The following is a 14,529-nucleotide window of genomic DNA, read 5'->3' as shown; positions in this document are numbered from 1 at the left end:
CATAATTAGCATGGAACAATAGTGGCCACTATTCGAAGATTGCAGCCTTGAAGATTCAATGTGGCCCCTGATGAATGTCAGACAAAACATTCAACAGTCCTGTATTTATAATAGCAATGCCAAATATGTATATGGAATTGAAGGAGCGTGCACAGGTGGAATAGTACAAATGTAACAGCACATGTGGAACAGCATAAATAGTACTTAAGGGATTCAGGAGGATGTGCACATGGTACATGCAGAAAAGCACAAAATGTGGAATTGGGATTGTATAATAAAACATGTGGAAAAGAGTTGTGTGCAGGTGGAATGTTAAATCTGAAGTACTACATAAAGGATTGTAGGGGCAGGCACAGCTGGAATAACACATGAGCAATTTTAGATGGAATAGTACATGCGCAATAGCACTTTGTTAGAGCGGCAATAGGACATATTGAATAAAAGAGGTATGTAAAGGAAATACAGTACATGTGCAATAGTACACGTGGAACAATGCAAGTGCAGTAGTACATCGATAGAAATGTATAAGTGAAATGGTACTGTACAGGGACAACTATACATCATTATCAGTACCTGTATATAAAAGTGGAATAGTAAATCCGCCATTGTAGGCTGACTTGTCCAGTACATGCAAGCATGCAACATATGTGGATGCGTAAACAGGTGTTTGTGCACGTATAGTACACGGTTATAGTAAAGATGTATGCATCATGTCTACAAACAAAGTACAATGAATAATACACATGTAATTAATGTGCAATACCACAAGTCATGGTTGATGTTGCATCACAGCTGTGGTGTGATAAGCTTGTCAAGTTGCATCATTGGTAATCGGAGGAGTGAGAGCGGTTTCATCAGTCTCTCCACACCTGCGCGTATGCGTGTGTGTGTGAGTGTTGGGTGGGGGGGCTTGTCTGATTATGCTGGATCCCGTCTGATGTGTTGTTCCGACAGCTGTTTTGAGCTGGCTGGGAGCCCACCCCGATGCCCCGGCGCAGATTCACACTCTCGCTCCCCGAAACCTTGTATTTGCTAGCAACCTGTTGCAAAGTAATCTACTGCACATGCTTCCTAATGGTCTGCTCCCTCCATTAAAAGCTGCACAGGGGCTTCTTAATGGTGCGCACACCAAAAATAAAGCGTCAGCATATATTAGCAACAAACAACTCATCTTGACAATCACGTTTGGAATTAATTAAAGGCTGCCGACCTTCTTGAACCCGAATTCATCACACTGCAACACGAAGTCAAGTGTGCACAGAGAATAGCCAAAGCAATTAGCGTACAATTATAGGGAAGAAAGTTAGTGGTGTGTTTAAGTGGGGCCAGTTTGGATTAGCTGCAAAGACTGCTACCACCATTTTTCAACAATGTATTTCAAACATGCATAAAAATAAGAGTCTAATATACCATAGTAACTTAATGTAGTATTTGTCCTTGGCAATACTATTGTTTGTAAAATTTGACCTTTAATCTTCAAATTATAGCTACACCTTACAACTAATTACAAATTCTGTGTTTAATCCAGCCCCTGCTCTTCTCTGTCACTCCCCATTTTTTAAAATGTATTTATTTTATCTGATTGATGGTTGGGCATTGTTGAAGTCCCCCACTTAGTTTGTCCCGTAATTTTAGCTCCATTAACAGAATACACTAGGGTAAATTTGTATGCTGCATGCAGTTGGAATAACCCAGTGCTTCTCAAATAGTGGGGCGGGCATTTTTTTGTTGTTAATGTTAAAAAGGATACATGTGTAGGTATACTTAAACAATTGTCATCAATAATAATCTTATTTATATTCAGTGCATCGACGGGGAAGTGGGGTGGGGGGTGGCGGGGGGGGGGGGGGGGGGGGGTTCTCTTTTCTAGGGGGGGCCTGGCAAAATATAGTTGAGAAACACTGGAATAAGCTAACAAACAGAAGTGTAAATGTCTTTAAATCCGATTTTTTATTCCCCCTATAACTTTGACCACATTTTTTTTCAATCATTTTAAAATCAATTTCACAGCATGGATGTTTAGTAATTGTTGGAATCTAAATTTAGTTCTTTACTTTTAAATGTTTTTAAAACCATCTGTTAATGTGTTTAATGTTGTCAATGTATGTTTTTGTCCCTATTTCATTAACTATTGTGTTTTGAATTTTTTTTCTGTTTTGTATGAAGCACATTCAGTAAAAAATAAAACATACAGATAACGTCTAATTCACAAAGCAGGCACGTATTGTGAAATCTGTGCTCCCAAGCAGAATGTGTCATGGTGCATCTGTGTATTTAAATAAGCTAATGTGCATATATTTGGCAAAGAAATAAATGTCCTTTATGCAAATGAGGCTCATTGATAAACAACATCTAATTGACTGACATAATGTTTAAATCAAACAAAAAGTAGAATTAAATAAAAAAAAGGGAAAAAAATAGACAGTATATAGATGCATGCTGGCAAAAATGACATTAGGTATAGAGGGCATGTTTTAAATAGATGAAAGTGTCTTTCTAACTGCAGAGGTTCTGCCACAGTGCTCTTGGCGCAAAGCAAGCATTTTGCTTTGTGTACCAATCAGGAGGAAACCAGATGCAAACCGCTCTCAAGCTGTCAAACATTGTGAGTGTGTTGTGCTGGCATGCCATTAGTGCGATATTTCTGTGAATAAGGTTATTAAGATGCAGGAAACTACAGGGTGCAAACGAAATTGAATTAAAGTCGGAGTTAGTGGCCGCAGATTTTTTTTTTTTTTTTGTGGAATCAGCCCTCATTTACCTTTCGTATGAAATGCACTGAATTGAAAGAAAGCTGTCGCGGCTTGCTCCATGGGAAATGTTTTCCATCTATCAATCCACTTTCTACTGATTTGGGTTGCAGGAGAGTGCTGCATTCGATGAACTTGTCTCCTCAGCCTATCACAGGGTACATTCATACTCAAGCACAAGTCTACATTTAAGACTCTTCAGTTTATATGAGTAGCATGTTTTATGAATGTGGCCAGAAGCTGGTGAACTTGGAGAAAACCCATGCAAGCATGAGGACAAAATACCAGTGGACGACTGTCAGGGCCAGCAAGGCCTTCAATTGATTAATCAAGGCACCAAAGCACGGCTGGACACACGTGCTATAATGCTTTTAAAAATTTCTTGGGGCACCCGCGTGGATACAGAATTGTACATCTCAGTTCGAAGGTAAAAGAGAGCTCCTCAATGCACTACAGCGCTTTAAAAAAAAAACCTTTGGGAACACCCTAGTGGATGCACAGTACATCTCAGTGTGAAGAGAAAAAAACCATGAAGAGGTTAAAAAAAAAAAATCGGGAGGTATTGAAAAGACTGATCGATTGTGACTGCAGTTTGTTTTGGTGAGTGCAAGTCTTTTTTTTATTTATTGTTTCATATTTAATATGTTTGTGTTATTATATTTCATTCATATCCTATTAATAGTAAAGAAATAAAACGATGTTCTTCTTAAATTAAACTGTGATTTGTAATTTGGATATTTATTTCAATTTATAATTATTTTTTTAAAGTTTTGACAGCATCACATATAATGACAAGTTTTAATGGCCGATGCGGGTTTATTGACGTTTAAAAGCGCCGGAAAATAGCCCGTGTAGCCTGATAATGCGTACGTGTGCGCATGAGGGCTATTTATTCGAGAGTCTGACGTCACAGAAGGCGTAGGTGTGAAAGTCACGGACCGCCAATGGAAAATACCAAAATTCAAAAGTCAAAACTGGTAACTGTTGAGCCAAAAACAAAACGTACTGTAAGGCTTAGGGCAAAGGTTGTTAAAAATGGTTGTATGCTACCATGAGATGTGCTGGCTTTCTGGATGGTGGCTGTCCCCTGGCTGAGCCTCTTCTTGGCCTCCAGTACTGGGTTCTCAAACTGGGTTTTCTGGTTGATGTGACTGCAAAACAAACAAGTGAGCACATGTACATGAGAGCGCGCACATACAATGTATACTGTAGACGTAGACAACTTTGCTGCAGTCAATTATGCATGCGCCCTTGCCGAAAAGGGAGCCGACGGCACCCGTTATTATTAATCCACACATTAATAACACAGTGCACGTACAAGCAAAGGCCGGCTCGCCTCCTTCTCTAATGGCATTCAGCCATTTAATATTGTAGGAAATGAACTCCCACCGTTAAGCGCCCGGTGGTGAAAAAACAAGCTAAATTGCCTTTTGGTCCCCTGGCGGGGAAACCAAAAGTCATTGTTCTACGACAAGCCGTTGTCAAGATGAAGCTCTCCATCTATTTCGTGTCCACTCTGCTTGTCCAAACAACATCTCAGAGCTGTCACGGCTACCGTTGCAGGATTCCTCTCACGGGCTGACCGCTAAAATGCTGAGTGCCCCTTTGTTTTAGTATTTTAATCACCTCGTCTAGAGTCAAAAAATACCCCTGAAACAAAGTCTGTGGAGGCCACATTAAATTCATAGCACAGTGCTCAAAACATGGGAGGACTTCTGATCATCTGCTCTCCCATGCAGGCGTTTTACATAGAGCAGGACCATCTAGATACGAGATGGACGCAGCAAGACGCATGTGGGATTTCTGATGTTTATTTTTAAACATTAACATCCCATGACACAAATGCGCTGATCACGTGAGGGCTGGGAAAGATTGCGCTGTGCGGCAATGATTTCACTTGCTTGGTTTGTTGGTGATTAGGTGTACTGTAATAAAGTCCAGTGGAGTGCACCTCCAATACATTGTGCGGTGTATGCTGTGTATGCAATTTACATTATAATGAAATTATTTGTTTTCCGAAATACATTTGATTAACGTGTACTGGTTGTTCCTATGCAATGATACTAGTGTGTTTGTAATCTACATTTGATAATCATGTGCAACAATACACATTAACGCAAGTGAGGTATGTGTGCAGTAGATGTCATATCTCATGTCATATGGGCGGTACTATAATGCCAACGATGTGAACAGGGAACTGCATGTTAAATTTCCAGTGGAGAACATGTGCTTTGTGTAAGGTTCATGTGTAAATGTGCATGTGATAAACACTATTTGGGAAGCAGTATATTTTACGCAATGGTAAATTTGATGTACTGTATACATTTAACACATTCACTGCCATTGATGGCTATAGACATCAAAGGTTCATTTTAACAAACGTTTCTCCAAATAGAAAATTTAATTCAGTGACTCTTTTGTGAGCCACGAGAAGTAGCCTGTGTCCCGCTAGTGTTACATGCATCACACTTTGATCACTAGAAATATTATAATAGCTGATTTGTAACTTTCCAGAATACAAGTAGTAAATATCCGTTTTCGCCAATATATTGTAAAATGTGCAATAGTGTGAATGTGTAATACCACATATTGTGTCGCATGTGTAGTTGGATGTTAATACTACAATAGAAAGGGAGGCTGCCGCTGGAAGCATATTTATTTTTAGACAGTATATTGATGCATGCCGGTGCATGGCTAATGTACTGTACACTACTACGCCACGCGGTGCTGTCGAAATGGGCTGCGTGCATCTGCAAGGAAGCAGCGCATCAAAGTGTGCTGTTTGCTGCCGAGCCCGTCGGCGTGATGGGAAACAGGCATGAATCAATAAGACTTACTCAACGTAGTATGTGCCGTACTGTGGGTCGTCAATTTCCTCCCAGCCATAAGGTAACTCTGCGGAGAGAGAGAGGACAAGCATGATCAGGGTCTCAGCCCGGGATTATTTGCAGGACATTTCGAGGATATGGATGCAAAGACCCTGACGAACAGATGAGGCACAAGGAGGGAAACAAAGAAGTTAGAGAGAAAGGAGCTCTTCATGCAAGAGGAAGCTTTTCAAAGCGCTTGCTTTCCTTCGGCCTGCTGAAATAATCCATTAAAAAATAATAATAATAACAGGCTGGGAGAGTCCAAAGGGTTCTGTTTGAAGCTCGGGGTGCACTTAAGGCCTCAATTAGCATCTTGAGATTTGAGGTCACGAATGAAATTCATCGAACTGAGCTCATGTGAGGAAGCTATTCTTTTATTGTGGTGTTTGGACAGGCATGCCTGACTGATGAGTTCATGAACTTTGGGGAAATGCTTGTGCAGCCAACACATATACAGTAGCACACAAGGCTGACATGAAGTACGTTTAACAATCTCTTCCCAATTTATTCTAGTAAGCCAGTATTGTGTCATGCGGTTAGCATGTCTGGCACACACATTTCTAGGTTCAGATTGGGCCTTTCTGTCTGGAGGCGACATGTTCTCTGCCATGTTTAGAGAACATGCATGTTGAACTCACTGAAGACTGTCCAAATTGGCGACTGGTTTAAGGTGCACCCCAATTGACACCCAGATTCTTCTGGCTCTAGCTCATCTGGAAAATGGATGGATGTAAACTATAGTTATCTAACCATCCATCCATTGTCTGTAGCCGTTTGTCCGCGCTAGGGTTGTTGGCTTGCTGGTTCCTATCCCAGCAGTCTTCAGGCAAACCCTGGACCTGTTGCCAGCCAGTCGCAAAGCACACAATGACGAACAACATTCACAAGTCCAATCACAGCTAGGGAAAATTTAGAGTCTCCAATACGCTTGCCATGATAGTATCTAGTAGTGTTGTAATCAAGCCCACACCAAGCAAGCCAAGACATTAACGTGACTATTGTGCAAATCAGAGACCAGTACCTTTTTTTCCCAACAAAAACAAATGTTGATATGCTGTTGTTGAAGTATTACAATGAAATGCAAACTTCATTCAGGGGATGCCGTTGGCAATTTATTATGTTCTCTCTGATTCTATCTCTTGCGAAGCCCTTTGAGACTGTTGTGGTTAAAGGCTGTATAAATAGCTTTGACTTGACTTGAAATATATCACAAAACCTAAGCGAATTTGTACTTTCACTTTAACAAACTATGCACTTTCTCCCAGCAGTATAGTAATCATGGTCTCAACATGTCTGATTAAAACACCTGAGTCCACCCTGGACCAAACCCATTGCCTTTGCGGCATGTAAGATGAGACAGATGGCTTTAAAAAATGGTCTTGAGACCTGTTTTTTTTCTCGACCAAGACCAGTCTCGAAAATTACAAGACTCGTATCTACAGAGTGCAAAATAAAGTTCCACATGAAACTAATCTGAAGGGGAGCCTCTAATGGTACACAATCTATTTGAAGACACTGATCCTATTTGTCCCCATTGGAAATATTACAAATAATGTGTTCTATGATCAATATGTCACCATCACCAAGCTGTATTAACTGCGCAGGCAAGGTTTGTAAATGTGTGTGTAAATTGCCAGTCTATTTACAGAAGCTGCAATTAATCAAATAAACCAGTTATTACTTTCTCAATGTCGAATAGGTTAAATCAATCAGTGTTGGATTTGCACAAGTCCATTCATTTGCAGCACATGGACATATGGAAAACTCAATCAAAGCCAAAAGGTAAAGGTACCTCCATCCTCGCACTTCTCGGGGGGCTTTGCCTTTTTGGCTAAACGGGGGTCTAACCACGTGGTCGTCTTGGTGTTGTGACTGTGGAGAACAAAGAACAGACATCACCGCCAAGTAATCGATGGAACAGTCAATGATAAAAAGATTATTGAGAGTCCCAAGTGTCAGTGCGAATACAATATGTCATATGAAAGGTTGACGCAATATCTACTTGTTCTTGCATTCTGGTGTGTATTTGGGCCTAACAACAATAAAAAAAACCCAACTGCATATTGATAAATAACCAACTAGTGAGGAGCCATTGTGTGCAACTCACTCAATGAAGTAGACCATCCCTGTCTCAGTGTAAGCCATCTCCCAGTTGAGCGGAAGTGGCTCCAGGCTGTCGTCACGGGGGAGAGAGCTCCACGTGCGGAAGTCCATGGTGCTGCTGGACTGGGCGTAGCTGGGCACGGCTCGCCTCCAGTCAGCCTTATGGTCTGCGTGGCGCCAAGCAGAAAGCAGGAAGTTATCAGACGGAAGAGGGCTAGCCCGTTAGCATCGTTAGTTCATTGTATACATGAGTGTGCTGGCGCAGGTTTGCCCGCTTAAGGGCTGTATTGCATTTGCATGTGCACACACTGTTAGTTGTTATGCCTATATGTACAGTATGTGAAAACTTCCCCCGGGAGGGCTGCAATGACGCATACCTTCATAACTCCACAACCAAAATGGCCATTTAAGCCCGCCGGGCTTCCTCAGTATGCTAATATTGTATCCTTTTGTTGACAGACTACGTCTTCTTTTTAATGAGAAACTATTCAATAATAAACAGGAGTCGTGCAATAAAAGCCCGCCTCATTCACTCGAAACCCTCCCTTGGATGCTGTTATTAAAGGATCATCTTTGCCTTTTCATGCGGCACACTCGCAACAAAAACACTGTGAAGAATGCAGAAGCACACTGTCTCCTAAAAAACTGGTAAAGTGAAGCCAGTCCATTTATTTTTACGTGGCTTTGACATTTAAAGATAAACTGTTCAACTTCAAGGGTTCAAGTGGTGCTAAAACCAAATAAAGGTTTATTTTGTTTTGTTTTTTTGCTTATAAAATGTATAAACCCATGTTTACTTCTTGTCCTGCTCATTACAGTGCACAGTACTGTGAGTTCGGTATATTTTTGGCCTAACGCCCTTATGTAGTGCCAGATGTAGAAAAGCGGTAATTTAGTTTTAAACACAAGTGCCTTCTTTCAAACAAAATTGTGTATTAGGGATGTTAGATTGCTTCAGACTCATTGTTAGGACTGAGCGTGGGAGTGTTGCGGTGCATATGTGCTGCTGTGAGGTGATGGTCGCAAAGCACCAAGGCCGTGAATAATAAAGCAGCGAGGGAACACTGCATTTTGACATTTTAATGGATGGTTGTTGAAAGTTGGGCTTTGGCTAAAAAATGAGGAGACTGCGAGTGTCATTTGGTGATTTTGGCGTCATTGTTCTGCCTCATATAATTCTCCTTAGCAAGTTGGAATAGGAATGTTACTGCAATATAACTGCTGCTGTCAATCACAGACAGATCACACCCAATCTTTTCCGCTCTCACATGCTAAACGGTCTTCCTCCTTTGAGCACTGTTTTCAAATATTAGCGAGAGGTGGAGTGAGAGTCTGGTAAGGGGTTGAGTACCCCTTTACTTTCCAGGCACTTACAACTAAACTGGACAAACAACAAGCCTTATTTGTAAACAAAATGAAGATGGTATTATGATTTTCATATTGATTACATCTCTAATGCTACTGTCAGACCGAGTGTGAAAAATATTGTAATGCATTCCTTGTCTTGGCTGTGTTTTTTGGTGTTTGTTTTACCTTCAAAATAGTCGCGTATTGCAACCGCATATTGTATTGACAATGTGATGTAATGAGGTAGTAACGTTCTGAACACCAATTGGCTGTTACTGATACGATACAGTCAAATGTTCAATTCAACCATCTTTGGCAAAATGGGCAAAAGAGCAACATTTTCGCTTGAAACACTTCAAACACTGGGGTTTACGCAATTGCGCGGCCTGCCCGGAATGCTTTGACTACGTGTGATGTATTTTCACAAAGGCAGCCATGTGTCATGAATTTTAGATTTGAATTATTGTCCATTTTTGGATTTCTACAAAAACAATCGCTTTAAGGCCTCAACTTTTGTTTCCAGCAGCCAAAAAGTTAAAAATGGATATCTAAGTGTATGAAAATAAGGGATTAGTAGAGGATGCACAGCGTTACTAAGGAGTTTTTAATCCGATGAGCTAGATATCACGTACCTGTGTAGCTTTTTCGAATGACCCGGAGTTTTTGGTCTCGAATGTGATTACACAAATGAGTTATATAAATGGACATAGCAACCAATAGGAATTGTCTGTCAGTAATGATGAACTGTCAATCTCTGGGTTTAAGATTGAGTCAGTCCAAAGTGTTGTTTCCAATAGTGGCAGCATCCACCCATTTTTTTCTCTTCTTTCTCAGGGAGTGGCTATTTTGCCACTTAAGAGTTAAAATTGATCACAGATACTCTGGGCTCAGGTAGTGACCAATTGCAGCTCAGCTTGTCATATGAACAAACTCAGAAAACAGGTGAGGTGTGATTAGCTATTGCCTGAGCAATGGTGCTATCATTTTCAGTTGAGAACGAGTGGCAAAATGTGAAATAGATTTTTAAGAAAGGACTTTGCGGCTTGGTGCATATTCCACGTATGCAAAGTTAATCAGCATTCTGTGTTAAGACTTATGAGGCTAAATAGAGTGCATTATTGCAAAGAACATTTTTGGATTACGCTATACTCGGTTAATGTGTTCCTTATACAAGGAGTCTCCAAACACCGATCCGTAGCCCAGCCCTGGCCCGTGAATCAACAGGTACCAAAATAATTGTTGTTTCCATTTTACATATTATCTGTGAAGATATTTTTATTTTGAAAAATCATTTATTTTAACAACCGACCAGATATTCTTGGATTTGTCTCGGTCACTTGAGCACCAAAATTTTACCTGCAAAGTAGCAAAATGATAAAAAAACAGACATTTTTGGAAAATTTCTTTAGGAAGGGGAAAAAGGCCCAGTTAAGAGGCGGGAGAAGAGCCTACAACTTTGACAAAAAAGAACGCTCTTACAGGCGTCTGACTTAAAATAATGGTTTATCGCAGTAATTACTTTGAGCATTACTTACCAGCGAAAAAGGAGTCACAAACTGGTAAGGAATGGATCTGTGACAAATTTGTTAACAAACCAAGTGAACCTAGAATGTCCATGCACTGAGATTCCATTAGAGATTTCCAACATCCTATCTGTGTGAAGCAGGGTTTTCTAGTGACCTTGACAAAAATAAAACAATGGAGTCGACTGGATGTAAGAAACACACGGGGCGGCACTATCTCCCGTCACTCGAAAATGTGTTTTGTTGCAGACAAACAAGCTCAGGGCTCCCATTAATTTGGCATAAATGCTGAGTTCAAATTTTATGTGTCCTTTATATTCGTTTTGTGTTGCATCTGAATGTTATTTTGAAGAAATGTTTACCCCAACCATGCCGCGATAGAGTTGCATTGACCGCTCTGTAGTGATAAAAAGTTTGGGTAACACTGATCTAGTTGACTTACGTACTGCAGTTTGGCACACATTTGTTGACACACTAGAAATAGACACAGTTTTATTCCACCCTAGGCCAGATCATAGTGTACCGATCTGAATTGTGCTGCTTCAGAGCCCAGAGAAAGAGGCCACACAATGAGGCCAGTTAAGGTCACGGCAAGGTAAAGACCATATCCGACTTTATAGAAGGACAGCGGAGAGTTCTGGGGAAGGGATGGGGGGAGGGGTCACTTACAAGTCAAGAGTTGAGAGACTTAATGCTCATATTTTCCATTAACCTCCTTCTCAATTCGACCATAACTCTGCCCATCTATGGGCACCCTGAGATCAACGGGTCACTGGTTGAAGCAGAGCAGTCGTTCGGTGGCCATAAAAAGCACTCCCGCGCATCCAGTTTTGTGTGTGTGTGCGCGCGTCACTGTGTGTATGTGTATTTGGGTTCAAATATGAGCAAGCTGTTGGATAAACACACTCTGGATTTGTGTGGATCCTCTGTGCAGCTGAGTAAGCATCAGCATGAGCCCTCACTGTTAGAACAAGGTAGAAAATAAATAGAAAGGACAAAATCAGCTTAATTTTACCACCTCTGTTTTAATCTGAATTCTGTCACTCCAACAGCCAGCGTGTCATGCTCAGTATGTGATTCGTTTGCCAAAATCCATTGTGTCCTCAGTGTGAAGGACTGTCACAAGCATCTGAAAGTATCACATTAAAATATTAATTAAAAAAAAAAGTGTGCTCTTTTGAAAAGCACCTCTTCAAAGGTTGAACACTGGATGCTTACGCCGATGTCTGTTTGTATCAAACATTTATATTTGCATAAAAGCATAGAAGTATTAAACTACTAACAGTATATAGCTGTGAGCATATCAAGCTCGAAGTTAAAGTGCTTGAAAATGCAATTTGTAGGCTTGAAGTGGACTCATTTTGTCCAGAGATGAACACAAGTACATGTACAAGTGCCACTAATGTGCTTATGTTAATATAATTGTAGTGCTATGCGTATTTTAACTCTCTTCATTTGAGAGTGCCTCTGCTGTTTTGTATTTGCATGATGTGTGTGCTAGAAAGATAATTGTCGTTTATGTAGCATTTAATAAGGACAAGCAGGCTGAATCCAAAGGGCTATGTATTGGGATTTTTACAAAACTGCGCTGTGTTTTATCAATGTTAAGATGAATATGTGAAACTTTAAAGTCCTGAAGTAGAGCACGGACCTCCCCTCCAACAAACTATGGTGGAACATTTGTGTTCTGAATTAAAGGTTTTTGTTGTTGTTTTTTGCTGGATATGTTGCATTCATGAAAAGTAGAACATTTGAAATGCCCGGCCCCTGATTGGGAATTACACAAAAAGTGTCCCAACTCTTTGACTACCCATTATCATTTAGGACTGTTTTTATATCATAAAATGACTGTAATATGTACAATAAACTGAACTCATTCAAGTTGTATCAAAAACATTTGAATCAAAATGCAATCTTGATCCTATGACCTATTTACGTGATGATATTGTACAGTATAACATTAAGACTTCCACTGTGACTTTGCTTGTTTGCCACTGTTCACCAACCAGCATTTATTTATTAACATTCGTGTTTATGGAAGTACCACAATGGATGGCCAAATGGCTGTCATACAAGAGCCACGATATTTTCAATCTGTTTTGTATTTAAGGTGGAAAGGAGGGAGAAAGGTGCTGTATTTGGTCATGGCATTATGTGCCGTGACAGCAAGGAAGCAAGGGTCACCTGTTTGACTCCCACTCTGTCCAAGTCATGTGTCGCTGTGCCCTTGGGCAAGACACCTCACCTGCCTTGCCTCCAGTGGTTGGTCAGAGGGGCTGTCGGCGCAATGTGGCAGCCACGCCTCCGTCAACCTGCCTCAGGGCAGCTGTGGCTACACAACGTAGTTTGCCACCACTGGTGTATGAATGTGTGAGAGCATAATATTGTATCGATTGTAAAGCGCCTAAAAGAGTATAGAAGAACGCTAAAAGTGATGCGTTATTATTTTTATTTTGTATTATTATTATTATTTGAAGTAAACTGACGTGGCACAGACTCACCAGGCAAGCCGTTGACCAGCGGGGGCCTCTCGTCATCGTCCTCCTCTTCGGGCACAGCACTGTCCTTACGGTCCATCTTGCTGACTGAGGTGGTGCGCTTGCGGGGGACTTCGCCGCTGAAGTCCTCATCAAACAGGACCTGGTCCACTAAGTCGGGCTGCACCAGGTTAGGCTCTGCCGGGGGCTTTGGGGTCCCGTAGAAGTTGCCTTCACAAAGAGTAAGAAGAAAACTATTTTGAACCTGAACTGGTGAGGACAGAGAGGGTACAATTATATGGACCCTAAGCTGTATTTTCAAGATATTTATAAATGGTGAATGCTCAAACAAATTGTCACACATGGCTAAAAGAGAGACAGGATAAGGACAACCCTTGTTACTTTGAATAATACAAACGTGCATTCGCTGGCGCACGTCTTCCTAAGCGTGTATATTTCACATTTCTTAACCCACGATACCCCTCACGAGATGGTGCTTTCGAGACTCATGTAACATTAAAATCACTCTTCGTTGAATTTGTCAGCGACTAATTACACAGTTTATTGAATACGGCAATTAGCTATCTTCTCAGCTTGCCATTTCTCCCCCCTAATGAAGAAAAACCTTGTGTTACACTTGAGAAATATTTAGTCATACACCAGAAGTGAGGAGGAAGTTGCGGGTGTATTTAAGTGTGGAAAAAATAGGATGCTAAGCTAAATGGCGTGCAGTTTGATGCGCCCACCGCCATTTATTTGCAGGTAATGCATTTGCAAGGTCGAGTATTTCCCTCCCATAAATGATCGCCAAATAAGAGTCGGCTGCGCTTTAATCATGATTTTTAATGAGATTAATTAAAGAACAGAGAGTGACACCACTGGGAAATGCAATTTAATTAGCCTCTGTTGAAAAAAAAAATCCTATTTTGATGCAAGCTCTGCATGAGAGCAGAATCTTTTCATGTACTTAACAAGGAACACACACACATCACCGGCCTTAAGAGTGGTGTTTATCACGCATACGTGTAATGTAAATCTTGGCCTGACGTGCTTGAAAACGTGACAGCTGGCATGCAATCCATTTTCAAGCAGGATGATGAAAGAGCTGTTGGATGAATGAATGGACAGACAGATGTATATAAAGCGAGCTGCTGCCATCGATCCACCTGCTGTTACGAGGCGACATGGCTGTCCGTATTCATCAAAGATGGCTTCATTAGCGGGCGCGAAGAAGGCGAGCAGAGATGGAAGAGACCGCTGGCTAATCTGCTGTTACACTGACATTTATCAGCCACGCTACTTTTGTGATTAATGAGGTGCCAGCAGGTTATACATGGGTTACGTCAGATGCTTTCCATATGTACTTGTACCTGCAAGCGGCGAGACATTTCACCATCAATAAATAGTTTGCCATTTGTAATGTGACCAACACTTATGGAAAGATTACAAACATTTTCAT

The 14,529-nt window shown here is 41.0% G+C and overlaps 1 protein-coding gene across 6 annotated transcripts in view; it reads right to left on the bottom strand.

The window, feature by feature from the left end:
- The window catches only part of magi3b (membrane associated guanylate kinase, WW and PDZ domain containing 3b), a 144,039-nt gene that overhangs the window by 23,054 nt on the left and 106,456 nt on the right, over positions 1 to 14,529 (bottom strand). For all 6 annotated transcript variants that reach the window (XM_088423152.1, XM_088423154.1, XM_088423153.1 and 3 more), the window contains exons 4-8: positions 13,095 to 13,301; positions 7,728 to 7,890; positions 7,413 to 7,492; positions 5,588 to 5,645; positions 3,801 to 3,901 (exon numbers count right to left, since the gene is read on the bottom strand). In XM_088423152.1, the coding sequence (XP_088279278.1) occupies positions 3,801 to 3,901; positions 5,588 to 5,645; positions 7,413 to 7,492; positions 7,728 to 7,890; positions 13,095 to 13,301 (609 nt within the window). The remainder of the gene's footprint in view (positions 1 to 3,800; positions 3,902 to 5,587; positions 5,646 to 7,412; positions 7,493 to 7,727; positions 7,891 to 13,094; positions 13,302 to 14,529) is intronic.

Source organism: Hippichthys cyanospilos, chromosome 9, assembly GCF_059441005.1.
Source record: "Hippichthys cyanospilos isolate Australia breed blue-spotted pipefish chromosome 9, RoL_Hcya_1.0, whole genome shotgun sequence".
NCBI lineage: Eukaryota > Metazoa > Chordata > Actinopteri > Syngnathiformes > Syngnathidae > Hippichthys > Hippichthys cyanospilos.
This window is presented reverse-complemented; position numbering and strand designations above follow the sequence as displayed.